The sequence below is a fragment of the Euleptes europaea genome, chromosome 13 (genome assembly GCF_029931775.1).
Source record: "Euleptes europaea isolate rEulEur1 chromosome 13, rEulEur1.hap1, whole genome shotgun sequence".
Taxonomy (NCBI): domain Eukaryota; kingdom Metazoa; phylum Chordata; class Lepidosauria; order Squamata; family Sphaerodactylidae; genus Euleptes; species Euleptes europaea.
This window is the reverse complement of record NC_079324.1, coordinates 39,939,744-39,952,656: the sequence shown is the minus strand read 5'-3', so window position 1 is coordinate 39,952,656 and position 12,913 is coordinate 39,939,744. Positions and strand designations below refer to the sequence as shown.

At 45.8% G+C, this 12,913-nt stretch overlaps 1 protein-coding gene across 1 annotated transcript in view; it reads left to right on the top strand.

Moving 5' to 3' along the window:
• The window catches only part of LOC130486114 (gamma-aminobutyric acid receptor subunit beta-4), a 73,746-nt gene that overhangs the window by 38,402 nt on the left and 22,431 nt on the right, over positions 1-12,913 (top strand). The window contains exon 4 of the mRNA XM_056859315.1: positions 6,897-7,117. Coding sequence (XP_056715293.1) covers positions 6,897-7,117 — 221 coding nt within the window. The remainder of the gene's footprint in view (positions 1-6,896; positions 7,118-12,913) is intronic.

The window sequence follows — 12,913 nt, the reverse complement described above, 5'->3', positions numbered from 1 at the left end:
GAAGGAGGACTCCAAGAAAACAAGTCCCCTGGCACCCAGATGTTTCTATGCCCCTTGAGAGCATGGTAGCAGCAGTCTGGCAGGGAGCCTTGGAAGACAGCACTCCATTTGCCCCAGGAGAAAATGGGAAAATGAGACCCCAAGCCTAGGTACCAGGAGAATCCACTTCAAAACTTTATTCCAGCCTCCAAGCAGAATCACAGGTAGCAGACCTGCATTGATGCATAATGTGTTACTGGGCAGGATCATTTCCCACAGCAATGAGGGGAGGGTTGTCTTATTTCAGCGCTCCCACTAAAACAAACCTTTCCTCATGCATACCAAATTAGCATGTCATGGAGAAGGCTGTAGTCTAGCTTTTCGCTAGCTAACTCGTCTTGAACGGAGAGTGATTTATTTATTTCTCTCTGCGCGAAGAGGTGCTCAAACTTTCGATTCCGTATCAGCATTCTGGAGTGGTACAGACTAGCCACAGATGCACAATTAATCATGTGCCCTGCCTCCTGGCATGTCTCAACCCCAGACGCTTCCCACCTGAGGGGTTTGACGGGGATCTCTACATCCAAGACAGCCCCCAGCATGATTAGATTGCCGAGCTGGTTGATGCTCCAAAACCCTGTCCACAGTCTGGTTTGCTCTACAGAGAAAACTGTGAAGTCTGCAGTGAGGGCCATTCAGCGACAGCCTTGCTTAATGAATGGCTGAGTCTTACCTTAGTGCCAATGCTGAGAAGCATGCCCCAATTCTGATTCCCCTCTGAGCACCCCAGACCGTTCTGCGGGACCATGATGCACTGAACCCGTTTCAGGGTAACTTGGCTCTCCAGTGAGCAGTTGCCATCAGAGTAGCCTACACCATCTTGTCATATGTTGTTCTTTCTTTCCCACCTTCTGCATCCAATTCTCACTTTCTCCCAGTGTTACCACAGAACCCCAGACAGGATGACAAAAGGAACCAACTCACTTCCTGAGTGGGAGCTGGGAAAGATGTAGGGTTGCCAGCTCTGGGTTGGGCAATTCCTGGAGATTTGGGGGTGGAGCCTGGGGAGGGTGGGGTTTGGAGAGGGAAGGGATCTCAGCAGGATATAATGCCATAGTGTCCATCCTCCGAAGTGGCCATTTTCTCCAGGGGAACTGTAGCCCGGAGATCAGTTGTAATTTCAGGAGCTCTCCAGGCCTCACCTGGAGGCTGGCAACCTTAGAGAGGTTACCTGCCTGAGACCTTGGAGAGCTGCTGCCAGTCTGAGTAGACAATACTGACTTTGATGGACCAAGGGTCTGATTCAGTATAAGGCAGCTTCATGTGCTCATGTGTACCTTCTTTTTTACCTACTTAGGGGAAGCATTTTCTACCTTCAGACTCCCCAATGTCATAACTGAGAATAAGTATTCAGTCCAGGCTCATGTTCCTCAAGAACAATGCTTCCAGGCAGGATATGCACATTATAAATAAATACATGCATGTTGATCTGCTAGCCAGCACTGGTTCTTGTGTACAAGTGCCGCCGGCCTCTTTAGTTCTAGTGGGGAAAGAAGCCGCGTTTACTAAAGATCTTAAACCAGGTTTTTGTAATTAAAAAATGTGTAAGCAAAAGAGCTGGGTGAGTTTGTGCGTGCAATGTGAGCACTGTTAAGATCGCTCAGGACTACTTAGATGAACATTGGGTTTTTTATTCCATTTCTAAAAGTATCTCTCAAAAAAGAGAAAAAAAGGAATGGGGGGGCCGACTCCAAACCCAGCAACTAAACAGAATTTGAAAAAAGGAAACAAAGTACCGGTACACATAAAGCAGAGAGGAAAATATAGCAACAGTGGTGGCAGATCTACACATAAGATTCTATAAAAAGTTTCCAAATATCTAAAAATAAGTTAATATGTAATTGTTGTCTATATGTCATGCGTTGATAGAGTTCTATGGTCCTCAATCCATTGATTTACTGGAGGAGGGCATTTATCTTTCCAATGTTGTAAGACGAGTCTCTTAACTGTAATAAGGGCATGGAGGGTCTATTTTTGTTGAACATCAGTTAGCCTCCAAGAGATGGGCAGATAGTTTAAAAGTACATAAGCATCCTTAAAAATCGATGAACGTTCTAATACAAAACTGATACGAGTAATAACTGCTTCCGAGAAAAACTGAATAACTTGACATACCCAAAGCACATGTTTCAGGGATGCATCCTGTGAGTTACACTGCCAACAGACATTTTACTCAATCCTTTGCTAAACACTCTGTGGTGCCCAGTATATACTAAGCATAATTTTTTGATGAATAAGTCACAATATCAATGGAGTGAGCAGGTATAAACTTTAAGATGACAGCCCATTGCTTTGGCAAAATAGGATGAATTAGCTCCTTATTCCATTCATTCCTGAGGCTCTGCATGTCATATTTATTAATAGGGTTGCCAACCTCCAGGTACTAGCTGGAGATTTCCTGCTATTACAACTGATCTCCAGCCGACAGAGATCAGTTCCCCTGGAGAAAATGGCTGCTTTGGCAATTGGACTCTATGACATTGAAGTCCCTTCCCTCCCCAAACCCCGCCCTGCTCAGGCTCCACCCCAAAAACCTCCCACCGGTTGTGAAGAGGGACCTGGCAACCCTACCCATAATGTTAATTTAGCATGTGAAAATGAATCAAACTGATATTGTCATGACATTATGCACCATAGCTGCAGAAATTGCAGGAAGAATGGGATCCACTCTAGCATAAGTAGACCCTAATTCATTCCACTTAAAGACGGGGGCAAGACAAGAAGTCTCAAAAAGAGTCCAAGATGAATAGCCCAACTGCAAGGAGCAATCCCAATAATTAGTACAAGTTAACAAGTATGTTTGATGATATAAACTAAGATCAGGGAACCTAATCCTCCTTCATTGAATGGAAGCTGTTTCCTCTTTAAAGAAATCCAAGGTGATAAGGTACCCCACATAAATTTCCAAAACAAAGTATTAATTTTATGACTATTTGCAAGTGATATAGAAAGGGATTGCAAGTAAAATATAAACCTAGGTATAATATTAAATGGTAGGATTTTTTTTTTTAAGACAGCATTTATTTGTGACTGGTTTAGGCAATTTGTCACTGACTGAGCTGTCTGTTCAAACAACGGCTGGTCGAGCGGAGCAGTGGCACAGCCAAAGGGGCCCTGAGTGAGAATGCGCACGCATGACAAGCTGACTGCACTGTTAGGAAGGAATGCAGCGAGGCATCCTGCTGGCTAGCTACAAACTGGTTGACAAAGGGAGGAACCATTGGCAAAAGAAATCGGCTCCCTGTTTGCCACTGGTGAACAGGGCATGAGCTGAATGGGCAGGTGTCTGAGTGTCCTTCATTATGAGTCGCTGAACTTGCACTGCTTAAACTTCATTTGGAAGAGATCTTTTCAGCTGCCACTGGCAATTTATAGAACCAACCACCCTCCTACCCACCCCGGGTACAGCTGTCACCATCTTTACAGGCCTTTCGGCATAATTTGAAACTTATTTGCTTTGGAAGGCCTTTCAGAGTACCTGCTTGTATTTTGCTGCCTCGGGTTGCTTGCTTTTAATGATGTTGCATTTGATTGTACTGACTTGTGTTTTTGCATTATTGCTGAGCCCCCCTTGGGTGTTTTAAAAGAGAAAGGTGAAATATAAATCTACTGCACTGATAAATAATTAAAATACTGACCAGGTCCATCGTAAGTGCCAGAGGCCAAAAGAAGAAAGGAATTACCTACTTGCCACAATGTCTGGTTTCCCCTGTGCTAAAAAACACAGCAGCCCCTCTAATTCCAAACCATGCAAGTTGAATGCACAGATGTTTTCTGACTGCAGAGTGAAAAATGAGGAGCAATACAAGAACATTGGTGGTAACATACTGTTGCCACAGGAAGGCTAATGACTACTAGATCACTTTTTATTAGCCGGGAGGACTAAATGCCAACTCTGTGTTCTGAGGCACTGGCACTGGTTGCTGTGACAGGGTTGCCAACCTCCCGGTACTAGCTGGAGATCTCCTGCTATTCCAACTGATCTCCAGCCGATACAGACCAGTTCACTGGGAGAAAATGGCCGATCTGGCAATTGGACTCTATGGCATTGAAGTCCCTCCCGTCCCCAAATCCCGCCATCCTCAGGCTTCTCCCCAAAAACTTCCCGCTGGTGGTGAAGAGGGACCTGGCAACCCTAGCGATGTGGCAGTACGGGAGAGCTCTGGCTTCCACGCCCCATTTGGGGACTTCCTGGGGGCAGCTGGTTGGCAACTGTGGAAAACAAGAGACAGGACAAGACTGATCTTTTGTTTACTCCAGCAAGGATCCTGTTAGGCTCTTATGCTCCCCCCCCCCCACCACACACCACCACTGTGCAATTTATTAATCGTGCCAACCAAAGCACTTTATCCTGCTTGAGAATTCCTCTCCAGCAGTGCGGCCTTCAAAGCCCACTTGGGAAAGCCTGGCAGCAGCACTACCAGCAGCAGCTGCCCACTTTGTCCTAGGAGGGTGCCCAGGGGAACTGCTGCAATTGCCCCTTTAGAGAGCTACAAGGGTGCCCTCGCCCAACAATCCCACTCTTTCATCAGTCTCCAGCTCTAGAGCAATGGAGAAGCAGCAGTCCCATGTAGGGTTGCCAGGTCCCTCTTCGCCACAAACAGGAGATTTTTTGGGGGGAGCCTGAGGAGAGCGGGGTTTGTGGAGGGAAGGGACTTCAATGCCATAGAGTCCAATGGCCAAAGCGGTCACTTTCTCCAGGTGAACTGATCTCTATTGGCTGGAGATCAGTTGTAATACAGGGAGATCTCCAGCTACTACCTGGAGGTTAAGAAAATCAGTACAGGAGCGAATATTATTAGAAATCAACAAATTCTTGTGACTACACACATATATATTACAAAAATAGTCACGTTGACCATCAACATACAAAACGCAACATGCATCAGACACAAAAGGTGGGTAATAAATAGGTAATAAATAGGTTGAGTACACTTCAGTCAATAATCTTTCTATGTTTCTTTTTCCACAGGAGCAGGTTTGTATGGACGAAAGTATGTCAATGGAAACAAGTTCAAGAGGATACGATCGTTTCGAAGTCTCAAAATTCAAATCTTCATCAGTCCTTCATAACAGAAGTCTCATAAATTCCTATGTTATCATCCATGTTGCACAAAGCCTTTGTCTGACCTTACCCTTAGAGGAAGGAACTTTGAATTTTACCCTGCTTGGGATATTTTGATATTGCAATACTTTGGCAACCTTACCCTAAGGGGATTGTGCAACATGGATGATAACATAGGAATTTATGAGACTTCTGTTATGAAGGACTGATGAAGATTTGAATTTTGAGACTTCGAAACGATCGTATCCTCTTGATGAACTTGTGTCCATTGACATCCTTTCGTCCATACAAACCTGCTCCTGTGGAAAAAGAAACATAGAAAGATTATTGACTGAAGTGTACTCACCCTATTTATTACCCACCTTTTGTGTCTGATGCATGATGCATGTTGCGTTTTGTATGTTGATGGTCAAAGTGACTATTTTTGTAATATATATGTGTGTAGTCACAATAAGAATTTGTTGATTTGAATAATATTCGCTCCTCTACTGATTTTCTTATCCCCTGGATATTTGTACAGAGGTGTCTTTTTTCCTCCTCCACTACCTGGAGGTTGGCAACCCTAGTCCCACACAATGCTTGTGGGCTTCCCCCTGGACTTCACAGCCAACCCTTAACCCTCCTATGGCAGCCGACAGTCATGGGACCCTGGCAGCTCGACTCAACAGGGGGCCCCATTGCCTTGGCCTGTGGGGCTGCACTGGCTGGTGATAGACCCCAAACAGGAACACTTGCTACTGCTTCCTCATACATGGGCTGAGACCGGCAGCACCTAGGGTCAGCCTGCCTCTTCCTGTGGCTGGGGCTTTGCTCCATTTCCAGTGTGGCATAGTGGTTGGACTAGGATATGGAGAGATCCAGGTTCAAATCCCCACACTGCCACGGAAGCTTACTGAGTGAACCAGTCCCACACTGACAGCCTGACTGACCTCACAGGATTGTTGTGAGGATAAAATGGAGGGGAGGAGAAAGATGTAAGCTTCTTTGGGTCCTCACTGAAGAAAAAGACAGAGTATAACTGCAGTAAATAAATAAGTGAATAAATTTCCCAGCAAGGGCCCTGCATCACCCCTCAGCACCAGAGCATAGGGTTGCCAGGTCCCTCTTCGCCTCAGGCAAGAGGTTTTTAGGGCAGAGCCTGTGGAAGGCGGGGTTTGGGGAGGGGAGGGACTTAAATGCCATATATAGGGTTGCCAACCTCCAGGTACTGTGAAAACAAACCGCATGAGGGCTCTATTGAAAATTACTTCAAATTGAAGTATCAGACATACTATAATTAGAACTTAACAATGGTTTATTTCTATGTACTAAGACTAACACTATAACTACATCGTAATCAACTTAACATGCAGGAGAACTAACACACATATTACTATAAGGTGCACAAAACCTCCAGGTACTAGCTGGAGATCTCTTGCTGTTACAACTGGTCTCCAGCTGATAGAGATCAGTTCCCCTGGAGAAAATGACCACTTTGGCAATTGGACTCTATGGCATCGAAGTCCTTCCCCTCCCCAAACCATGCCCTCCTCAGGCCCCTCCCCTAAAACCTCCCACCGGTGGTGAAGAGGGAACTGGCAACCCTAGCATAGAGTCCAATTGCCAAACCAGCCATTTCCTCCAGGTGAACTGATCTCTATCGGCTGGAGATCAGTTGTATCAGCTGGATATCAGTTGTAATTGCAGGAGATCTCCAGCTAGTACCTGGAGGTTGGCAACCCTACCAGAGCAGGTGGAGAGCTAGCTGGTCCTTTCTCCTGAGAGTTAACCCTTGCGATGTTTGTGCTTCCAGGACTACACGATCACCATGTATTTCCAGCAAAGCTGGCGAGACAAGCGATTAGCATACAGTGATCTGCCTCTGAACCTCACTCTGGACAACCGGGTGGCTGATCAGCTCTGGCTCCCCGACACTTACTTCCTGAACGACAAGAAGTCTTTCCTGCATGGAGTGACAGTGAAGAACCGGATGATCCGGCTGCACCCAGATGGAACAGTCCTGTATGGCTTGAGGTGAGTCCTTGCAGAATGGCACTCTTCTGTCATCCAATTCCAGACCTCACTTGAATGTTTCAGGGAAAATGCAAAAAAAAACCAGGGAGGCGGGAGAGCGGCTTGAGAGTTTGTCATATATGTGTGATTTGATGGCATGTTGTACCTAGGGTTGTCAACCTCCAGGTAGTGGCTGAAGATCTCATAGAATCATAGAATCATAGAGTTGGAAGGGACCACCAGGGTCATCTAGTCCAACCCGCTGCACAATGCAGGAAATTCCAAAATCTCCCACTATTACAACTGATCTCCAGCCAACAGAGATCAGTTCACTTGGAGAAAATGGCAGCTTTGGAGGATGGACTCTATAGTGCCATACCCTGCTAAGGTCCCTCCCCTCCCTAAACCCAGCCCTCCTCAGGCTACACCCCCAAAATCTCCAGGTATTTCTCAACTTAGAGTTGGCAACTCTGGTTGTACCCCAGATGTGGATGCATCTGTTTTATTTGCTGTCAGCTCAGTTTACCGGCAGACCACTGAAATACATTTGAACTGGGTTTGAGGGTCTTCTGCCCAAATTCCTAGAGGTGTTATAAGGTTGCGTCAGAACTCAAAGTTCAGTGCCATTTCAAAATGTAATGTTTGCTCCATGTTATCGGTAAAAATAATGAACCTTCTAGCTCAGGGATCTATTACCTATGACTCCAGAGCCACAGGTGTCTCAGCACGGAACCAAATATGTCTCTTTGAAAAAGAAAAAGAAATGTTTACGATAAGGTATATTAGAGAGGGTGGTGGGATGCTAGACAAACTAGTTTGTGAAGGGAATGGTAGGCAAAGACTTTTTATGGGACTAAAGAGCTTCTTAGAGATGCTTTACAGCAGGGATCTTCAACATGGTGCCTGTGGGTGCCATGCCTCCTGCTGACACCTTTTCTGGAACCCACCAGGTGTTTTTAGGAACTGAGTGGGGTCAGATGGGGCTTCTGCCCAGCAAGGTTTCTGATTAACTATTGGAGATTTGATTGGCTGTACAGATTTTTTTTTTTAATGTTGTTTTGGCAGCAGCTGCCACTACAGCAGAAGGATTTACACTGTGTTACTGAAGTTAAGCTGTGGCAATCATTTGGTGGCTGGCTCTACCACCTGTGGCAGCCATTTTGTTGCGGTGCCCACCATGCCGTGTCCGAATTCCAAATGTGCTCACAGGCTCAAAAAGGTTGGGGAGCCCTACTTTGCAGAAAGGGAAATGATAGTTGCCGGGACTCCAGCTGTGAATCAAGTGCAGTTTAATACCAGTGCACTAAAATAATTATGCAAGGTGATCCTGTGTGTATTTATTACTTATTGGGAGACCTCATGTGTGCTGTGTGTGTGTGTTAAGTGCCGTCAAATCACTTCTGACTCATGGCAACCCTATGAATCAACGTCCTCCAAAATGTCCTATCTTTGACAGCCTTGCTCAGGTCTTGCAAATTGAGGGTCGTGGCTTCCTTTATGGAGTCAATCCATCCCTTGTCTTCCTCTTTTCCTGCTGCCCTCAACTTTTCCTAGCATGGCTATCTTTTCTAGTGACTCATGTGTGCTGCCTTCTTAATAAAGAACTCACAGCAGCCAGTGTTTGGACTGCAAAAACTTTATGGATCATTAATCCACATGTCAATTATCGGTAATGTAAAGTTGCATGTTTTGTTATGCAAACAGTGTCTCTTATACTAGTTCTCAATTGATCTCTTGCTCTGAACTGTGAAGTAGTATGGCTCTTTAGTTATAAAAGGTTGTTGACTCCTGTGCCAGTTAGTCCAGTAGAATGTATGCAGAGGGACTGTAATATTGATTAATGGATTTCACAACAGATTTTGCATGGTCTGCATGGTGAGCATCAAATTATCCAAATTTTACAGGACCATTGCAATGACAGGGAGTTCTGATGAATTAGGCAAAGCCTGTGCTGCAGGTTTCTTCTCTTGTGTCAGGTTCCTGTGTATTTGGTAAATTGTTTCATGTCCTGATTAGAACATAGGACGTCCTATGTCCCTGTAGGGTGGTGTGATGCTCAGCTAATTGTATAGGATATGGATTTGCTGCTTCCTTTAACAATATACTCCAATAAGAATTGTGCCATTATGGAGCATGCTCATCCAAGTTTGTGAAATAGGCATCTTTGCTGGGGGTAAATGTAGATGACTGGGGAAGGCAATGGCAAACCACCTCATAAACAAAGTCTGCCTAGTAAACGTCGGGATGTGATATCACCCCAAGGGTCAGGAATGACCCAGTGCTTGCACAGGGGACTACCTTTACCTTTACCTTTATGAGGACTGTTTAGTTAATCTAATTTATTTGTACAAAGGTCATGGGAGTGGAAAGTCTGGCATCTGTATGGGCAGGATATTGCCCCTTTTCAAATCTATAGCACTGTAGTACCAGATGTCAGAAAGTTATCACATCTGGCCGATATCACAGTGTGTACATGCTTTTGATTACAGTTGATAGAATTCTGTCTTTATGTTGTTGCAAAAGATAGCACAGTGGCACCCACAGTAAAAAAAAAAAAACAGGGTTGGGGGAGCAGAGAACGATATGTGGGTACACAGTGCTGCTTCGCTGCTAGAGCCAAGCACGTTTCAGACTGTATGGTTTGCAAACTGCTCTGCCCAGGAGGAAGAGCAGGATATAAATGAAATATATAAATAATAACTCACATAAGAAGAGTGTGAGACTTTGCTAGAGTTTCAGCCTTGCCAGGTTGTTATTTTGTTCCTTATTCATGCCACTGAATGCATTGGACATGCCCAGGTTCAATTTCAGTATATCCATTCACTCTCATTCATTTTTCACTGTGTGAATTAGAATATGTGTACAAGTTACCTGTGCTAGTACACCTCTGTTTTATGTCCCTTCTGCCTGTGCATTTTCCATAGTATCACAATCCCATGTAAGTGACATCCAGCCCCCACCCTCCATTAATCTGAAGCCAGGACATATTGACATCTTGAGCTCCGGTTTGATCTGGAACACTTAAAGTCTTTTTTAAAGGACAGATCTGCTGGCAGCACCAGTAACTACAGAAATGGTGTTGCAAAGATAAATAACTCCCAGCACATTTCTAAGAGGCAGGAAGAGGGAAGTGGTTTTGGAACGGAGCACCCATGTAAATGCTTCTATAGTCTCCCCCACAAAAGTTCTCCAGAGCAGCAGCGCGGTTGTATTCTGAAACATTTGGTAGCTTGAGGCTGAATCCATGCAGCTTCTCCCCAGTGAATAAAGTGGAGGGAAATTTGCCACCCCCAGCGGTGACTTCTCCCAGAATTAGCACAGCTTCTATGTATCTTGCTGGTGATTCTACATGCCCAGGTCTGTGCATGTACTCTGACTCTATGCAAGCGCAAAAGAAGCAGGCAGCATGTTTCTGAGAATCCCAGCCGAGCACACTCACCTGTCCCACCATCATTTGATTATATACATTTTTTTCATTGGTAAAGCGCTCATGCTTGGGCAGTACAGCAGAGCAGCATTCCCATAATTACCTCTTTGGAAAAGAGGTTCCAAAGAAGAAGTGTGGTGATGATCCTGTGATGTCACAGATGTGTTAGCCAACAGGTGCCCATGATGCTTAGGAGATGACATTTCACAGCACTTTTCACATACATGAAGCTGCCTTATACTGAATTAGACCCTTGGTCTATCAAAGTCAGTATTGTCTACTCAGACCGGCAGTGGCTCTCCGGAGTCTCAGGCAGAGGTCTTTCACATCACCTACTTGCCTAGTCCCTTTAACTGGAGATGCCGGGGATTGAACCTGGGACCTTCTGCATGCCAAGCAGATGCTCTACCACTGAGCCACATCCCTTCCCCTCAAACAGCCCCTCTCCTCAAACAAAGGCAGATGTATGAGTGAAGAGGGATTTTAGTTTTGTTAGCAACTAGAAACAGAGCTTTGAGCTCCGGCAAGACAAGCTTTTCCCGCAACAGCTGTTCCACTGACCAGATCTGTAACCACTACGCAAAGACATTAGAATCCCCACAACAAAAACTTAACAGATCTGCACGTGTTGCAAGAAAATGCCCTCATCTAGAAAGGCTGTAATAAACCTCCGCCAAAATCTCGACTACTTCAGCCACCTCATGAAGAAGGCTACTGTGTACAGAAGTCCTTGCCACAACCACGTTCTTACTGTTAAAGATGCCACGGCATCTTTGCCCTAAATAGAAGCATCCCTGGCAAAGAAGCAAGATGGTGTTTTGCTACAAAATAGGCAGAGAGTTACATCTTCTGGTATAAAAGTAAAGGCAATCCAGGGCATTCAACAGAGAGCACCTGCAGATTTGGCCCGGGGAGTCTCCAGAGTGCAGGTGGCACTGAGCTAATTTCTGCCCACAAAGCCAGAGGGCCAGTCAAACGCCAGGGCTTTCCTCTTGCCAGCCTTCGCTTGGCACTGATCTTGGGATGGTCACCGCAGGGAGGTTGTAGCCCATGGGGTCCTGCAAATGAGCTGGAAAAAATGTCATTTAATACATTTTTGCATCTCACACTTTAGGGGAAAAGAAAGAGGGAAGATGCGGTTGTGGATGCTGTTTCCCACGGGTGCAGGATAATATATACAGCACAAGCCGTGTGCAGCATGCGGGATGAGTCACAGGCCTTTGCGGTCCCTCAGTCTTCCACTGCTGCATCTCTCTCAGAGGGCTGGGAATGCCCTGGGAGGATGCCTTCATTCTCTCCGGTCTCTAGGAACAGGATCAGGGGGGGAAAGAAGAAGAAAAGGAAATGGGCCTTTCATTCACCATAGAAAGGAAACATTTGGAAAATGGCAGTGTAATACCCACACTCATGCACACACCCCACAGATCCTTGCAAGGTGTATGCAGATAGCGGCTTCCTTCCTGCAAAGGGGTGACCCACTACTCATTTGCAATGTAGTATCTCCACCCTGTATATATATATTCCCTCTGTCTCTTCAGATCTATTTATAGCATGACAAGCAGTGGCAGAGGCACTCCTCAAGGCTTCCTACAACCCTCGTCACAGACAGCAGAGAGATAAATTTAGCATGCAAGAGTTCTTAAAGAGACAGCAGCCTGACCAGGCTATTCCCTGCCCTGTTCTCTCGTTGGGAGGGGCTCTTTCTGGCTCCCTCCCATCCTGCGTCCACGTCCCTCTTTCACTCTTCTTCCCTGCCTCCCCCCTCCCATCTCTCTTATTCCTCCATCCACATTCTCTCTCTTTCTCTCTCTAGGGCTTAGCCTTAGGGGATAACAAAGCTTTAACAGTTGGCTGGTTATGCCTGCATCATAAAATGTGCTGCTTGATTCATGCCTTATGAATGGTTAATTGCAAAGAGCAAATGTGGACTATCCGCCTTCATGCGTGCCCGGGCACATGCAAGGAACATGCATGGCCCTTCTGACCAGCGCCGGTTCCAGGTTTTGGTAGGCCCTGGGAGAAAGTCAGCGTATAAAAACTAACTCTTTTTCATCCTGCATGTTTTGGGCCCCTGGGATAGGCAAGGGCTACGCTGGGAGGACTTTGGGGGCTGGAAAGTGAGCTTTATAAAGATATATGATTCCTTCTGCCAGAAGTTGGTCCTTTTCAACTCCACTTGATATCCAAATTGTTAAGGTCACCAACCTCCAGGTGGAGCCTAGACCTGGAGTTTCAGTCTACAGAGATCAGTTCACTTGGAGGAAATGGCAGCTCCTGGGGGCAGACTCCATGGCATCACAGCTCTGCTGAGCTCTCTCCCCTTGCAAAACTTCACCCTCCCCAGGCACACACCCCCCACACACCAAATCTCCAGGAATTTCCGAAAATGG